Source organism: Paramormyrops kingsleyae, chromosome 14, assembly GCF_048594095.1.
Source record: "Paramormyrops kingsleyae isolate MSU_618 chromosome 14, PKINGS_0.4, whole genome shotgun sequence".
NCBI lineage: Eukaryota > Metazoa > Chordata > Actinopteri > Osteoglossiformes > Mormyridae > Paramormyrops > Paramormyrops kingsleyae.
In genome coordinates, this window is record NC_132810.1 from 26,760,423 (window position 1) to 26,777,934 (window position 17,512).

Sequence of the window (17,512 nt, forward strand, 5' to 3'; positions counted from 1 at the left end):
ATTATTTTGGCCTATGTAATTCATATTTACAACTTCATTGCTACATCTTTGTATATGAAAAGTAAGAATTTCTTTGTATTTACTATATCCTGTACTTCATATATATCACAGCAAATCATGAACGTCTTTCCTATGTGTGATCGCTTATGGGTTGTTATTTTCTTATTCTTATACTAATTTTATGTCTATGTGTATATATAAATATTATGCATTTTTATATTTATATATAACAATTTAATCATAGGAATAAAAGAGAGAAATATGACGGTAGCACGAAAAAACTGTATAACTTTAAAAGAAAAGCTCATGATGTAACTGTAGCGGTAAATAATGCTTAGACTGACAGTTGTTATGTCCAATTGGAGCTCGAAATTCAATGAGCTGCTCTATAGCGGTCTTCTATGGGCTAGACTATGCCTGACCCTAATTTAGACTGCGTCTGTTAAACGTGATCCAGACGTTCTCAGCGCAGTTGCTACTCACTTATGTTCTGGAGGGGTAGGAATTACATAGTGAGCATTTTGATTTATTTATAATCTTCAGTAGCAGTCTCTGAGAACGGGTATTATGGACGAAATGGAGGAAGAATTAAAATGTCCCGTGTGTGGATCTTTTTTTCGGGAGCCGATTATTTTACCATGTTCCCACAATATTTGCTTAGCCTGTGCTCGAAATATTCTAGTGCAGACACCCGACACGGAATCTCCGCAGAGCAGCCGAGCATCTGGTTCTGGGGTTTCCGACTATGATTACCTTGATTTGGATAAGATGAGTTTGTACAGTGAGGCCGATAGCGGTTATGGTTCTTATGGGGGCTTCACTAGTGCCCCGACCACACCTTGCCAGAAATCACCAAACGGAGTGCGGGTTTTTCCTCCTGCCGTGCCGCATCCTTCTCAGCACCATTTACTTCAGCATCCTGGTTCCTTGCATCCTTTTCCTCGCAACTCCTGCATCACTTGCCCGCAATGCCATCGCAGCCTCCTTCTCGACGACCGAGGGCTCCGCAGTTTTCCCAGAAATCGTGTGCTGGAGGGGGTGGTCGACAGATACCAACATAGCAAAGCGGCTGCTCTTAAATGTCAACTTTGCGAGAAGAGTCCTAAGGAAGCCACGGTTATGTGCGAGCAGTGCGACGTATTTTATTGCGACTCGTGTCGTCTACGATGCCATCCGCCTCGGGGTCCACTTGCTAAACATAGACTGGTACCACCGGCGCAGGGCCGGATAAGTCGCCGGATGAGTCCCAGAAAAACATCTACCTGCACAGAACATGAGCTTGAAAATCTCAGTATGTATTGTGTTCAGTGTAAGACGCCGGTGTGCTATCAGTGTTTGGAGGAGGGCAGGCACTCAACGCATGAAGTAAAGGCGCTGGGAGCTATGTGGAAACTTCACAAGGTAAGAAAATATTCATTTTGCTTGCATTTTAACAGCCAGCTATACATTTAAACTAGGGACCTAATTACATAATCAGAAAATTCTAACTGGTGATTCATAATGGTTTGGCTTGTTTTTTTTCGCTCTAGATTTTTATTTTTTATTATGTTGAAATCTTATATTTGTACAGAATATAGGCCTACTGAATATTTGTTTAAAATTATTTTGCCATATGAAACATTTGTTGTATGTGTATCGAAGTTTTAGATTAAAAAAAAAATGAATTCCAAAGTGTGTATATATTCTATCCAAAATTGAATAACTCCTTATGAAATACAAGTTTACAAAATATTACAGTATTTCAGAAGTCTGCATCATTTTTTTGAAAACTGAAGAAAATGTAAATATTGACAAGTATTAATAAAATAAAAATTTAAATGTTCAATATACGTGTTGAGTAAACTGAGAAGTTGATAGTATTTGCATAAGGAGAATAAACTATGTCATTAATGTCAATCATTGGATAGAATTTTTGTCTCGTTTTACGCAGTATGTTGTCATAGTAACGCAGATGACTGTGAATTGTGGCAGGGAGCAGTTGCCTTTGAAAGAGTGTCGTCCCACGTCTTCCTGCATTGCTGCATATTACACAATCCAGCTTCCAACCAATTATCCAGTAAAATTTCACTGCTTATTTCAGACAGCATAGATTACAGTACAGTTTCTACAGTTTCAAGTTTAATTTGTCATATACATAAGCATACATTGTACATTTGTGTAGTGAAATGCTTTTTCAACCTGCTACCTTGATTGTATTTAAAAAGGGAAAAGGAAAGACTTAATACAAAGAAATATATAAATAAATAACATTTAAAAACCGTAAAGATAAAACTGAGTAAAATAAGGCAATAAACTGTAGCAATAGAAATATGTTTTATACATATGCCAGTGTAAGTCAGAAATATGTCAAATGAGGAATGCCCAAAACAATGTGGTGACCATATAAAATGTGTCTGACATGTTGGTCATTACGGGTGCTCATTTAGTATTCAGGCAGTCTGAGGGAAGAAACTTTTTGAAATTTTTCAGATTTGATTCCATACAATACATGTAACGTTACTCATCCATATGGCAAAACTGGGTCCGAAGACATATGCATATACAGTTCAGAGTATGTTTTTTGGTCATGCTCATTCTCAAGCGATTTGACTATTTTGAACACACATACGGCTAAGTTAGCAAGCTAATTACCAAAACAGTCAACTAAAAATCACAGAACTTTCACAGAAAATTAAAGATGCCATAGAATGAAAATCTGACTTTACTTTGAAATAGTTAAATAAGGAGAGTTTGATACATGGAAATGACACACAGTGAATCTCAAACATGTTTGTTTTCTCTTTCAAATATAAATCCTGCATATGTAAGAGAAGGTGGTAAAACGGGCCGATTTAAAAATTTTACACTGTTATGTAACACTCTTAGCTGTGCCCCCAAACTTAACATATACCAGCCCACTGTCAAGCCCAATGGGTTTGTGCAACCTGCAACAAATATTTTTACACTCTAGGGGCATCTGTGCAGTTTCCACAAGTGCATATGGTGAGGAAATAAATATATACTTACAGCCGTTGCTGTAAGGTTATTTATTACTAGTAAGCTAAAAAGGTAAATCCTATTCAGCAGTTTGTTTCCCAAAAGCTCCTGTTAGCAACTTACATAGTGTCTCGTCCGGCTCGTATCATCCTCGTGTGTGCCACACCCCCCTCATTGCCTCGTGTTAATTCCTGATTGTGATAACCTGTTGCTTGTTCAGTTCAGCCTGTCTTGAGTATTTAGTCCGCGTCTAAATCAGTATGCCCAGATCTGTCATTGAAGTTGTATTGTTCGTTGTCGTGCTCCCCCTCCTGTCCTGCCTGTTCCTGAAATAAACCCCGTGTTGTCCTCATTGACGACTCCGCTCACTTGTTTGCCGGCTCGTATCCAGCGAAACGTAACAGAATGACAGATCTCGCAAACAACTCACCGGAGCAGGATGAAGATCCATGGCTTGTCCTGCTGCGCGAGGTACAGTATTGGCGGGATCAGCCAGAGGTCCAAACAGATCCCTGCTTGGCTGATCTGGCCAACCAGAGTTGGACCCTCCTACAAGAGGTTACCCCGCTCAACGAAGCGCACACACTGCCGGAAGTGTGCTCCAACCTTCAGAAGCTCGTCAGCACGGTGACAGAGAAGCGGATCCAGCCGCTCGCCTGCACAGAGGCAACCCCCGCCTCCACCAACCTATCCCGGCTGGCGAAAGAAGAAAAGGCACAGGGGAAAAGGCGAGGAAGCCGCCCCGACGGTCTTCCTAGGGGCTTGCTTTCTCTCCCCAGCCTCTATCTCCGCTGACGGTCAGGAGGATCCCCTCCTGATTCAGCAGGCTCCGGAGACCACCACAGCCGCGCAGCCCCTGCTATCATCAGCCTCCAAATTTCAGGGCAGCCGCCTGGAATATGAGGGGTTCAGGGCAGTTTTGGACGCTATACCGCAGGTCCCACGATCCCTTAAAGGTACCCAGCCTCTCCGGGAAGCGCCAAACCTGGACGCGCTGGCTGAAGTGCCCGACCCCCGCCTGCTGCTGCTGGCCACACGGCCGAGGTGCCTGCGGAGGTGCCCGCTGGGGTGCCCCCTGGTGGCCAAACGCCGGAGGTGCCTGCTGAGGCACCCCCTGCTGGCCACACGCACGAGGTGCCTGCTTCCGCCACCACGTCCACGGCTCTGCCTGCGTCCACTGCCTCGCCCGCGGCTCTGCCTGCTTCCGCCGCCACGCCCGCGGCCACGACTCCTGCACGAACCCCGTCTGTTCCAGCTCCCCCAGCTCTGGTCCCAGTCCCTGAGGAGGTCCCGGACAGCTTGACTACTGCTCCTACCTCCGGTGAGGAGGAGCTCGAATGGGACCCCTCAGGGTCCTACCTTATGACTTTTTCACCCTCGCCCCGACGGGAGCGATCCCAACAAGTGCCTCGCATGTCTGTGTCCCGAAAGGGGAGGGGACACCGGCGCAGGACTGTGGTCCCGCCCGCCCTGCCCCCTGGCTCACCCTGCCCCCTGGCTCGCCCTCGCGCGCCTTGGCTGGGGCTCCAGGGTTGCCTGCGGTTCCTCCGGCTCTGGGTCGGCGGTCGCCTCCAGGTCCCCCCCCGATGCCTCGGTGCCGGTCCTTGGTCCCGCCTCCGGCTCCGTGTCGGCCGCCTCCGGGCCCCCCTGCTTCGGCTGGGCGTTGGACGGTGCCTTCCCTGGCTTCCCTGGCACTGCCGCGGCTTCCCCCTCATGCTGGCCTGCGCCGGTGGTTTGAACCATTTAGTTGCATGGTTCGAACTATGCAAGTTCCTAACATTGTTAGCAACTATGCTTTTGGGAAAAGTACGCTAGGTTAGCAGGGGAGTAGTAAAAAAATATTACGAAATCTGTCATACTGACATTGACAAAAGGCTTCGTACTGCCTGTAGCCTACTTTTGGCTAGCTATTAAAATAAGTAATCCACACTGAAATAAAAATCAGAAGTCCAAATTCTTTACAAGCAACGCATTTACTAGCTGCTTAGCTTGCTTGCTGAGTTATTGATGAAAATTGCATGACAAGGCTAGAATCGTAAAATCACTTGTTGACTGAGATGCAAAATAATTACAATGTTCTTGTTAAAATGCTAAAAAAGTTATGACTGCTAACATTGTCCTTAGGCTGACGTGTGAGTATTACAGTTACATGTGGCAATGTTGAAAAAACACACTGACATAATGATGAAATACAGTATAGTAAATACATAAACCAGTAACAATTGTTTATTATCAGGGATGCACATAACTGGTGGGAAGGTACATATTCATGGGTGCATTTTTACCTTTATATGGCTAATGTATACTTCATTCACAGTTTAAAATTTAATGGCAGTTTCTTGTCATATTAGCACAATTGCACATAAAATAAGTACACATTTGCACTGTTATGACAAGAAATTGCGAAGCGTATCGGTTTATACGACAAATGCATACTTAAGAACCAGTTGTGTGCATTTGTGTTTATTATGTACAGCTGTACATAATTGTTTTTCCTGTACTTTTACACGACTGGCAGCACAATAGGTTTGCTTACACCAGCATCACCTCAAACATTTGAATAATGTGTTGTAAGGATGGCTGACCCTCCAGGTGGAGGCTGTGTGGCACTGCGGCACTTATAGTAATTATGAAAAATTCCGGTTACTGGCATGCTTTGCGCTGCACCACGATTATGTGTAAATATGTAAATGTAAATTTAATGTCATGTTAGTGTCATTGTGTATTAATGTTGTAGGAGAGAATGGGGTTAGTTGTTATATGAGTTGGTTGTCACATTCATTAGAACTTGCTCCCTAGAGGGCGCCGTTAAAAAATGTTGGCACTGAGATGTTGAGAATTAGGGTTAGAGGTCACCTACCATGACATTTCAGCAGTAAGACACTTGAAATTGAGGTAATTTTTTGTATTTTTCATGACAAAATGTAAATATCTCCCCAATCCAGGGGATATTTCCTATGTGGATTCTGTCAAGGCTGCAGAACATTGGAACATCTCCACACCCTCATGAGGATACTTGAGGGTCCATGGGACCCAGTCTGCATGTGTTTTGTGGACTTGAAAAAGGCATACGATTGTGTCCTTTGGGGGGTCCTGTGGGGGTTGCGTCAGGAGTATGGAGTTCAGGGTCCATTGTTGAGGGCCATCAGGTCCTTGTACAAGTGGAGCGAGAGCTTGGTTTCACATTGCCAGCAGTAAGTCAGATTTGTTTGTGTTGAATTTTGCCAGGGTCCTCTGCAGGGTGTCTGAGCTCAGCCTTAGAGATAGGGCATTCGGGAGGGACTCAAAGTAGAACCGCTGCTCGGAGCCAGTTGATGTGGTTCAGGCATCTATCTAGGATGCCTCCAAGACACCTCCCTGAGGAGGTGTTTCGGAAATGTCCAAGGAGGACAAGGAGGAGGCCCGGGGCAGACCCACGACACACTAGAGAGATTATATCTCTTGGCTGGCTTGGGAACACCTTGGTATTCCCTGGTGGAGTTGGAAGAGGTGGCCGGTGAGAGGGCTGCTTAGACTGTTGCCCCTGCGACCTGATCTCAGATAAGCGGCAGGAAATGGGTGGGTGGATGGAAGCAATTTAAATATCAAGCAGTTTGGTTTTTCTATTCTAGTTTTTAATACAATGGGTTTATAACAAAACAATTATTACCATTAAAAAATACAAAGGGAGAGCTATAGTTTAGGTTTTTTTTTCTTAGCTATGCCACAACATGTAATTGTTAGTTTTAACATTAGCATAAAATCCCAGCTAGGCATGCTTGTCACACAAAAATCCCTGTTCTCTCAAGCTGAAAAGACTTGTTTCTAAAAGACTCTGATATACTAATATAATAATAATAATGATGATGATGATGAAGATGATATCCTCATATGGTTATATATAGAAACACTTTTATACTAAAACATATCTGCATGAATTCTTGCATAACATAATAAGCAAGAAATGTACTCCTGAATTGCAAAGTCGTATTGCATATATAAATAAATGTCGATTCACTGTATAAATTAATTCAAACTATTTGAGTTAGTCGATTGTATCATAGTCTGTCAAAGCTGATTTGGAGATGGTTGATGAGTAATTTTGAAAGGGCAAAAGTGAAAGTTCACTTATATTTCATAAAAGAACTGGTCGTTGCTGATAGTAAATAGCAACTGCATTTTGTATGAGCACTTCTAGGGAAAAATATGGAGTGGAGATAAAACAGAAAAAAAATTCTCAAATTTTGTAACTTGATGGAAAATTTTACATGTATCTGTTTGGCAGTTCCTGTAAAGTATTGGTAATGGGCAATTTATTGTTAAACTGAGAATAATAATAAATTATTGATTTAATAAAGCTATTTTGAAAGATGTAGAAAGCTGAAGAAAAACAACCCCAAAGCATGATCCTGCAGCCACCATGCTTTACTGTGGGTATGGTGTTATTTTGGTGATGCACGATACTGTTTTTGGGCCAAATATACCTTTTGAAATTGTGGCCAAAAGTTCAACCTTGGTTTCATCAGACCATAAAACATTTTCCCACATGCTTTTGGGAGACTTGATATATTTTTTGCAAAGTGTATCCAGGCCTGGATGTTTTTCTTTGGCTTCCATCTTACGATCCTTCCTCGTAGTACAAACATATGGAGAATACGGGAGATTGTTGTCACATAGTACACAACCAGTACTTGCCAGAAATTCCTGCAGCTCCTTCAGTGTTGCTGTAGGCCTCTTGGCAGCCTCCTTGACCTGTTTTCGTCTTTTCATCAATTTTGGAGGGACCTCCAATTCTTGGTAATGTCACTGTTGTCCTATATTTTCTCCACTTCTTGATTGTCATCACTGTGTTCCATGGTATATCTAATGCTGTGGAATTTTTTTTGTACCCTTGACTGATACCATTTAACAATGAGATCCATTTGATGCTTTGTAAGCTCTCTGCGACCTATGGCTTTTGCTGAAGGATGCAACTGAGTAAATATCAGGAAAATCCTACTTGCATAGCTAAACTTTTTTGGGGGTTAATCAGAGTTGATGGCAGGTGTGTACCCAAAAGAAAGCTGTAATTAAATCAAAAGGTGTATGGCAAGCCGTTTTAACATTTAATCAAGTCACACTCCTATCCGTAATTATATTTTGGATATACAGAATATCATTTCTTCTAGTCAAAATTATATTCTTACTAGTCAGAATGGCAATTACAGATATCCACAATTGCATTCTTACTAGTAGAAAATGTATTTCAAGATATCTAAAACTTTATTTCTCCTAGTCACAATTCTTTTTAAGATATCTTTAAATCTTTACAAAGTATAAGTGGCCGTTTTGACATTTAATCGCTAGACTGGATATGTATTGCAGATATCTGTAATTCAATTCTTCCTAGTCAAAAAGAGCATTTCATTTATTTTGATGCCAGGCTAAAGTTAAGGCAAAAACTTTTGTTCTTGGAGACAGCGGTGAGCGATTTCCTTGGAGCGGGATTAAAATTGACCCGAGAGGGGGGCGATAATGAGCGAAGCGGCTGTGAGTGGGGGGAGCTGGAGGAGCGTACAGGTTCGTGAGCGATGAGTTCCACTTACATGCTCTGGTCAAAATTATGCATTTTGTAAATGAATGACCGTCCCATGCACTGACTGCAAACAGCTGACAACCTCTCAACACGCCACTTGCGCTAGCTGTCTGTCTGTCAGCAGACCCTCTGGATGACCAAATCAAAAATGAAACTAGAGCAAAACTAGTAAACCCGGCTAATATACTGATTTAATTGCACTGGAGTCTGTATTTGTGCTGAACAGTGCAGATGAGCTAAACGTATCATGCTGATCACTTTCTGTTCTGCTGCATTAACAGCAAAAACTATATATTCAGCAACGTGAGGCGGACGAAACGAAGAACGTTTTATATTTTACCGTGCAAGTTATTAGCTTTCTATTAAAACGTAGGCTATGTAGTTATTAATTTATTTGTAATAAGGAATTTATAGAGAACTGTCATAGCAATAGTATGGATGGCATCAATAATTTAGCTGGCTTACATTTTTATATATTTTTACCGGATGTACGTCGCACCGCCATTCTAGATATCTGAAATGACGACGACAGGGAAACATACTGGCGGAAGACGTGTCATTTTTCCTATCAAGAATTCAATTTTGGATATCCAGAATGTTAATTCTGGATATCTGAAATGTAATTGTGGATATCTGAAATTGAATTTGAAAGGGCCACAGTGGGCAATTTTTCCCCTACTCATTCAAAAGATGTCCAGGGATCTTTTAATACCTGAGAGGGTCAGGACCTCAGTTTTACATCTGATCCAAAGGATGGCACCACTTTTACAGCACGGTGTCCCTATCACTTCACTGGGATCCACATAGACTACAGGAGGGGTAGCCTGTTCGCCACACCAACACCTCTTCCAGCAGCAACCCAGCTTTCCTAGTTGGTTGACTAGCCAGGCCCAAATCTGCTTAGTTTCAGATGGATGGCTTAGTCTGAACTACAAGTGGTAGGGCTGTATCAATGTGAGAAATAAAAACACCTCATCATATTCAGAGTGGTACAGTTACGTGAAAAAGTAAGAGGAAAATGTTGACTTTACCAATATGTTTGGACAAGCAGATATTTTGATTTAAACAGTGCCAACACATAATGGTCATTTACTCAATCAAACGACACACATAAAATTGACATTTTTGCAATTTGAATAAACAAAAATGCTAATTTGTCACATGGAAAAAGTAAGTGCACCCCTACATTAATCACCACTTCAAAACCATATATTTAGATATAGGTCTTCTAGATGAGGTGCCAATGATTATAACATTTTTAGGGGGTATGCAGGTGGAACCTGTCTTATTTAAACATCAGGGCCCGTGTTCACAAAGCTTCTTAGAATGCTCTCAGAGAGTTCCTATCTTAGCCTAAAAAGTCCTAGCTGGGTGTCTTAGACTAAAAGTGATTTAGAAAACTTCTTAGAGCAACTCTGAGTAAGGAAAGTACAAAAACCTTTATCTTAGTGAGGAGGTGTGGTCGACTCCGTTGCTAGGGATGATGCAGCAATTCAAGGACTGTGATTGGTTGATAACAAAAAAAAAAATTTGTAAAGGTCTTAAAATGGACTCTTGGTAAAAATAGAATATATGATAATAGAATAGACAGTGAAATCATAATGTTTGTATATAAAGAAATTGTATAATCATGACTACAGGATACTTTATGCAAAGTTTCTGTTATAGGCAAAATATATTAAAGTTAATTAAAATAGCCAAATGTTAAAAATGTGTCTACTTTTAAAGCAACCAATTTCCATGCAGCAGTTACTACTGTATGTTTACGTTCTTACATTTATTTACCATACTGATTTTATTACTTGTAATCCATTTCAGATTGATTGGAGCAAAATGGCTCAGCTTTTACCAATGTACATGATTGCAGGCCAGTCTATTTAAGATGCACTTTTGGATGGTATGTAGCCAACAATCCAAGAGAGATGGAAGGAAGTAAAAGACCACGAAAACCAAATTGGACAGAAGAGCAGTGTTTACTTTTAGCTCAGTTAGTTGAAGAAAAGAAAGCAATTTTAAAAGGTAAATTTGGCTCCGGTGTCACAGCTCAAGGAAAGAGGCAGACCTGGGAGAAAATATCTCAGCAGATAAACTCCTCTTTCCCTCTGGTTGTGCGCACCAGTGAGGAATGTGAAAAGCGGTGGTATGTGTTGCAGTCTCAAGCCAGGAGGGAGACTGCAGCACACAAACGGGATTCTTCAAGCACAGGTGAGTGATTATTGCAGTTTGTTACTATATCTGGCTTGATTGAATATGCCTACAGAACTATACACCTAAGCTACTGTGTTTTTAGGTGGAGGACCACCCGCTAAACAACTGTCTCAGGTAGCGGAAACTGTATTTAATGTACTTGGACACTCAGAAATATCTGTCACTGGGCTGAAGGAAGGCACAGACAGCTCAATGATCCAGCTAATGGGAATACAACAAAGGTAGGACAAAATTTTTAAAGTGTACAATAGGCAAATAAATAGATTTTTTTTTTATTTTTTATTTATACTAAAATTTCTATATTTTCTATATTGTACAGAATATTTTTATCCTAGCTAAATGTATTTTCTATTGTATTTCTTTTTATTCATATTTATTTCCTATTAATAAGCTTTTATTTTTAAGGTCACGGGCGGTCGTATAACCATTTCACTGCATATCGTACAGTGTATGACTGTGTATGACTGTGTATGTGACATTTCAAATTCAAATCAAATTTTATTTGTCAAGAACAAGTGCTGTTTAATATATAGACAATGTACCATCTTTTGTGCACTCGCATGTGAACAACAAACAAAACAATAAACAAAAGTATTGTTTTCTGCATTTTTTGCAGCATGGAACCGTCAGAGGAACCGGAACCGTCAACGTCGCAGGTGTGCGACCCTCGGCCAGTGTATCAGATAAGCCAGCCTGCTGCAGCCACCTCAACACCATCCCTGCTGGACAGAAAATTGGAGATCAAAATTGATACTCTCACACAGCACAAAAAAGTTCTCTGTTTACAGGAGGAGTATTATAAGCTAAAAATTGAGCTGCTAAAATATAAAAAGAATGAAAAATAAAAAGTGTATCATGGTAATGTGGTCTTTATAACAGCATTTGTGTTCAACTATAGTTGTATGGAATATTTGTTCAATGGGCTACAGACAGCAGTTACTGTCACTTACCTAAAATGCAAATTTGTAAATTGAGCTCTGTGACGAAGCCCACTCTGGGACATGTCTCTCCCCTGGGTAAACTGAATGTCTTCATCATATTCATTACAATCACCTTCATCACTGTTACCATGGCTGCTTTCGAGAGGTTCGGGGATTTGTCGTACTTTGCAGATGTTGTGAAGCACTGCACAGGCTGTAATGACTTTGCAGACCTTAGCTGGTGACAGGCGCACTTCTCCATGCAACACATGAAACCTCCTCTTCAGCTGGTCAATACCCCGCTCAACTACTGAACGTGTTTTCTTGTGGGCTCTAAAAGAGAAAATATCAAAAAATATAAGTTAAGGTGGCCTAATGTACTCAACAATAATGTGGATATGTTTGATTAAAGAGCCTTCTCTTGTTTGTAGTATATTCGAGCACATTTGTAAGTACACTTTATTTTCATGCACAATGATTCACTGTTAGTCTACTGTTTAGTACCTGTTGTAGTTTAGCTGTGGTCCTGGGTCTGGGTGGAGGTAAGGTGTGAGGAGCCATGGTTTGCATGGATAGCTACTGTCCCCTAACAAATGACAGTTAACTGGCACATAATGTCCTTCAAAAAGCTGTTTCAGGCCACTCTCGGACAGTATCCTGGCATCATGTGATTACAATGTCTAAAATCTTGTAATCTGCACTGAAAACAAGTTTTGTATTGATGCTGTGGAACCTCTTTCTGTTGACAAAAACATCTTCATTTTCCGATGGTGCGATTATGCAGATATGTGTCCCATCAATTACACTGACAACACCGGGAAACCCCGCTATGTCCATGAATGCCCTTTTGAGAGCCTGCAGAGTGCGAACGTCCAGTGGAAATGAAATTAACTGTTTCACTATACACTCACCTAAAGGATTATTAGGAACACCATAGTAATACGGTGTTTGACCCCCTTTCGCCTTCAGAACTGCCTTAATTCTACGTGGCATTGATTCAACAAGGTGCTGAAAGCATTCTTTAGAAATGTTGGCCCATATTGATAGGATAGCATCTTACAGTTGATGGAGATTTGTGGGATGCACATCCAGGGCACGAAGCTCCCGTTCCACCACATCCCAAAGATGCTCTATTGGGTTGAGATCTGGTGACTGTGGGGGCCATTTTAGTACAGTGAACTCATTGTCATGTTCAAGAAACCAATTTGAAATGATTCGAGCTTTGTGACATGGTGCATTATCCTGCTGGAAGTAGCCATCAGAGGATGGGTACATGGTGGTCATAAAGGGATGGACATGGTCAGAAACAATGCTCAGGTAGGCCGTGGCATTTAAACGATGCCCAATTGGCACTAAGGGGCCTAAAGTGTGCCAAGAAAACATCCCCCACACCATTACACCACCACCACCAGCCTGCACAGTGGTAACAAGGCATGATGGATCCATGTTCTCATTCTGTTTACGCCAAATTCTGACTCTACCATTTGAATGTCTCAACAGAAATCGAGACTCATCAGACCAGGCAACTGTCCAATTTTGGTGAGCTCGTACAAATTGTAGCCTCTTTTTCCTATTTGTAGTGGAGATGAGTGGTACCCGGTGGGGTCTTTTGCTGTTGTAGCCCATCCGCCTCAAGGTTGTGCGTGTTGTGGCTTCACAAATGCTTTGCTTGCATACCTCGGTTGTAATGAGTGGTTATTTCAGTCAAAGTTGCTCTTCTATCAGCTTGAATCAGTCGGCCCATTCTCCTCTGACCTCTAGCATCAACAAGGCATTTTCACCTACAGGACTGCCGCATACTGGATGTTTTTCCCTTTGCACACCATTCTTTGTAAACCCTAGAAATGGTTGTGCGTGAAAATCCCAGTAACTGAGCAGATTATGAAATACTCAGACCGGCCCGTCTGGCACCAACAACCATGCCACGCTCAAAATTGCTTAAATCACCTTTCTTTCCTATTCCGACATTCAGTTTGGAGTTCAGGAGATTGTCTTGACCAGGACCACACCCCTAAATGCATTGAAGCAACTGCCATGTGATTGGTTGATTAGATAATTACATTAATGAGAAATTGAACAGGTGTTCCTAATAATCCTTTAGGTGAGTGTATGAGACTGTGAAAGCGCTTCAATAGTTTGTGTGATCACTCTGCTGATGGAAGGTTGTGACAGACACAAGTCATCACTACTGCACTGTTGCATTTTTCCAGTTGCCAAATACCTCAGTGTTGTAATCACTTTCATTTCTGGCGTTATGGCATTACTATGTTGAGTGGGAGATGTGAGCGCATCTCTAATAAGTTTGACCACAAACATTATCCCATCATGATCCAATCTGTAGCGTTTAATTAACTCACGATCATTCAGTGTTTGGAGAATATTTCTTCTGTCCGCCATTTTGTCCTCTGCTATAGAAACTCTTAAGCCTCTTAAAAGTCCTCCTCTCTACTCTTAACAAATTTTACCTTAGGGTAAAATTTTAGGGCTAAGATGTTTTGTGAATCATTTTTATCTTTACTAAGATTTAATCCTAAATTTAAGGGGAAATGCCATAATTCTAAGATTTTTCTTAGAATTTCATCACTAGGAGCAACTTTTAGGCTTAAGAAGCTTTGTGAATACAGGCCCAGATATCTATGTTCTAGGGTTATCTTTGATATTGAAGTGTGCTGTCATCATACCAAGATTAAAATAGCCCTAAGGCCTTAAGAAAGAAGGTTCTGGGTGCCTATGAGTCTAGCAAGGGGTTTAAAAAGATCACAAAATTATTTGAATCATTCCCCACTAAACATTGGACGTCGGATAGGCGTGCAGATCATGTCTATATTAGGTCCGTCAGTCCATGACCAATTCTGGACATCTATACAACGTCCAAACTAGGTCCACAATTTGAACGTCCATCCATGACCCAACTTGCACGTCAATATGACATTCAACATTTGAACGTAATTTTTTTGACGTTATTTGGACGACTATGACAGGTGCAGGAAATATAGTTTTATTTACAAATATCAACATTGTTGTTATCAACATAATAAATGTGAATACAGATGATTATTTCGAAACAAACATGATTTATTATGCCAATGCGTACGTATTTTATGTGCATTTGCGCTGATATGACAATAAATTATATCGTGCATTGTTTTTTATGTTCGTTCTGAAAACCATGTGAAAACTGAGTAGTGCAGAGCAGCTGTAACAGTTTTATCCACGTCCCTCGCGGACACTTTTGTGCACGTGCAGAACGCGGGATTTCAAAATCTGGCAGCAGCTTGATGCCCGGTCGAACAAATTAACATCCAGCTTGCTAAACCAGGTTAATGCTAAATTATGTTTTTTACTTTTCATGATACTTTAGCTCTGTACTGTTCTGTTGTATACACTGTAGCACCGGCGGGGCTCGTGTCCCAGCATGCCCTGCGTGCAGTTGTAAATAGCCATTGTTGTGTTGTTGCTGTTATTGTTAATTAATAGGTAATTCCTTATTGTTGCGCATGTGTTTACATGTGTCTTGTCTGTACCCGGTCTGATCCTCGTGTGTAATTAGCTTACATAAATGTCCCACCGTGGATGCGTCTTACAGTTCGTTGTCTGACAACTTTGTGTTTCTTACATATAATTATGTTTGGTGCTCTTTGGGTGCCTGATGTAATACTTGTACGGATTATTTGTTAAGTGGATGTTCCCCGGCAGAGTAGTCTCTGTGTTTCTCTGCTCGCGATACCTCCATCTGCCCGTCGCAGCAATACATTATTTAAATTTAAGTTTTAATTGAAAGCATGGTGAAATTGTTCATTTATATATGAATTTAGTCGAGACACGACATACACAATGTCTAAAATTAGTCTGCTTTTGGTATTATAAGACGTCCACAACGACCACATTTGGACTATAAATAGCCCATACATGGAGGTCCCACGGCCGTCAATACTAGACGTTCATTAGACGTCAAAAAAAGACGTCGCCTGGCGTTACAAAACAACCCCTTCAGTGGACCAAAATTGGACGTCCAAAAACGACATATTAAAGATGTCATTCCGACGTCACTGCGCAGTGGGTCCACTCCAAGGAGAATTATAGAATACAGTGGTACCTCAGTTCTCGAACTCAAATTTCTTACAAGTCGAACCATCCAGTTCGAAAAAAAATTACCTAAAGCTCGATCTGAATCTCAGAATTCAAACCGTGAACGCCGACCTAAGATAACTTTAACACGCCAGGAAATTAGTCACGCGGCACGTCTCTCAGCGGAAACAAAGGGTAAAGCTGTGATAGCATCCTGCATGTTTACACTAACTGAATACATATATTTAGACAGTAAAAATCCATTTAGACAATGATAGACAGTAACAGTAATTATTATTATATAATAAAATACATTTAAAAATAAAGATTTCTCATTCATTATTTTAATATTAATAATAAACCATTAATACGTTTAATTATAATAATATTGTTGTGTCGAGCAGGGACGGATCGGAGACAAAGGCGCAGACGTCAGGGTATTGGGGAATACGGGGTTTAATTACAGGTAAGGCAGGCAAAACGCAGACGGACAATATGACCGGACTGGGGAAACGAACTGAAACACGGATGAAATACAAAGGATTAATGACAACAACCAGAAATAGCTGATCACACGGGGATTCCTCACGAGGTTAACGAGGGGGTGTGGCACACGGAAGGAGCGGACGATCGGAGCAGGACACATTGTTTGGGTACATTTATTTTCTTACTTTACAAATTACTGTTTTGATAAATGTGCTTAGATGTGTTTAGTACAGTATATACTCTTCTTGTTTTATCCGGTTCATTTTGTGTTTAAATGCTCAAAAAAAACATATTTAGGTGTAATTTTTTCGGGCCGGGAACCAATTGGTTTTCCATTATTTCTTATGGGGAAAATTCGATCACAACTCAAAATTTTTAGGATTCGATCCGGAGTTCTGAACGGATTAAATTCGAGTTCCACTGTACATTTATTTTTTGCAATGTGTGATTGCCTCTGGTGGCTTTTTAACTGTGTGATGGTTCATATTAGGGCTGCACGATTTATCGATTTCAAATCGAAATCGCGATTTGAAACAACGCGATTAGCAAGTCGCAAAAATCGCCATGTAGGATATACATTATACAGCACGTCGGACCCAGCCCACCAAACATGAGACGTCCATCAGACGTGCAGATCATGTCTAGATGGAGTCGGTCGGTCCAGAACCATATCTGGATGTCTACACAACGTGCAAATCAGGTGCAGTATGAGTATCTGCACGTCTAACTCTGACCCCTCTTGGGCGTAGATATGTAGTTCAAGCTGAACGTCTAGGTAGGCGACTTTTGGAAATTTGTAGGCAGATCGTCAATTCCATGTAAACATTGTCAGCGTCAATTCTGGTGCCTATTGTAGCTCATGCTGTTGTAATTTTAATGTTTTAAAATGTCCAAAAATAAACTGCTACACGTAAGCAAATCCCATAATCACAATTTGCCGATGCACGTCCGGTGTGTGGTTTGGCCAAGTTCTGTTGCCGTAGCGCTAAATTAAAAAAAAAAAAAAAAACCGACACTGTCGCGCATGCGGTCTTTTGCAGTAAAACGGTTGTGAGAAACTGCACGTCGTTGTGGACAAGTTTAAAGTTTAAGGTAAGTAGTATTTAGCATTGTTTAGTTGTGTACATTGTTTAATAATCGCATTGCTGACTTTTTTTGCAAACCAATATGTCCACATAATTAATCTGAAGGTAAGACACATCTGCACGTATGGAACTCCAAAGTGTTCAAAAGTATTATGAAATATATGAGAATGATATTGTGAAATACAGCTCATTATTGTGAAATATATTGCATTCTG

General features: G+C 41.0%; 1 protein-coding gene across 3 annotated transcripts in view; it reads left to right on the forward strand.

The window, feature by feature from the left end:
• Window positions 1-226: 226 nt before the first annotated feature.
• Window positions 227-17,512, forward strand: part of LOC111849056 (E3 ubiquitin-protein ligase TRIM9-like) — a 104,904-nt gene continuing 87,618 nt past the window's right edge. For 2 of the 3 annotated variants that reach the window (XM_072698901.1, XM_072698902.1), the window contains exon 1: window positions 227-1,401. In XM_072698901.1, the coding sequence (XP_072555002.1) occupies window positions 568-1,401 (834 nt within the window). In that variant the 5' untranslated portion in view covers window positions 227-567. The remainder of the gene's footprint in view (window positions 1,402-17,512) is intronic. The other variant, XM_072698903.1, reaches the window with a different exon arrangement.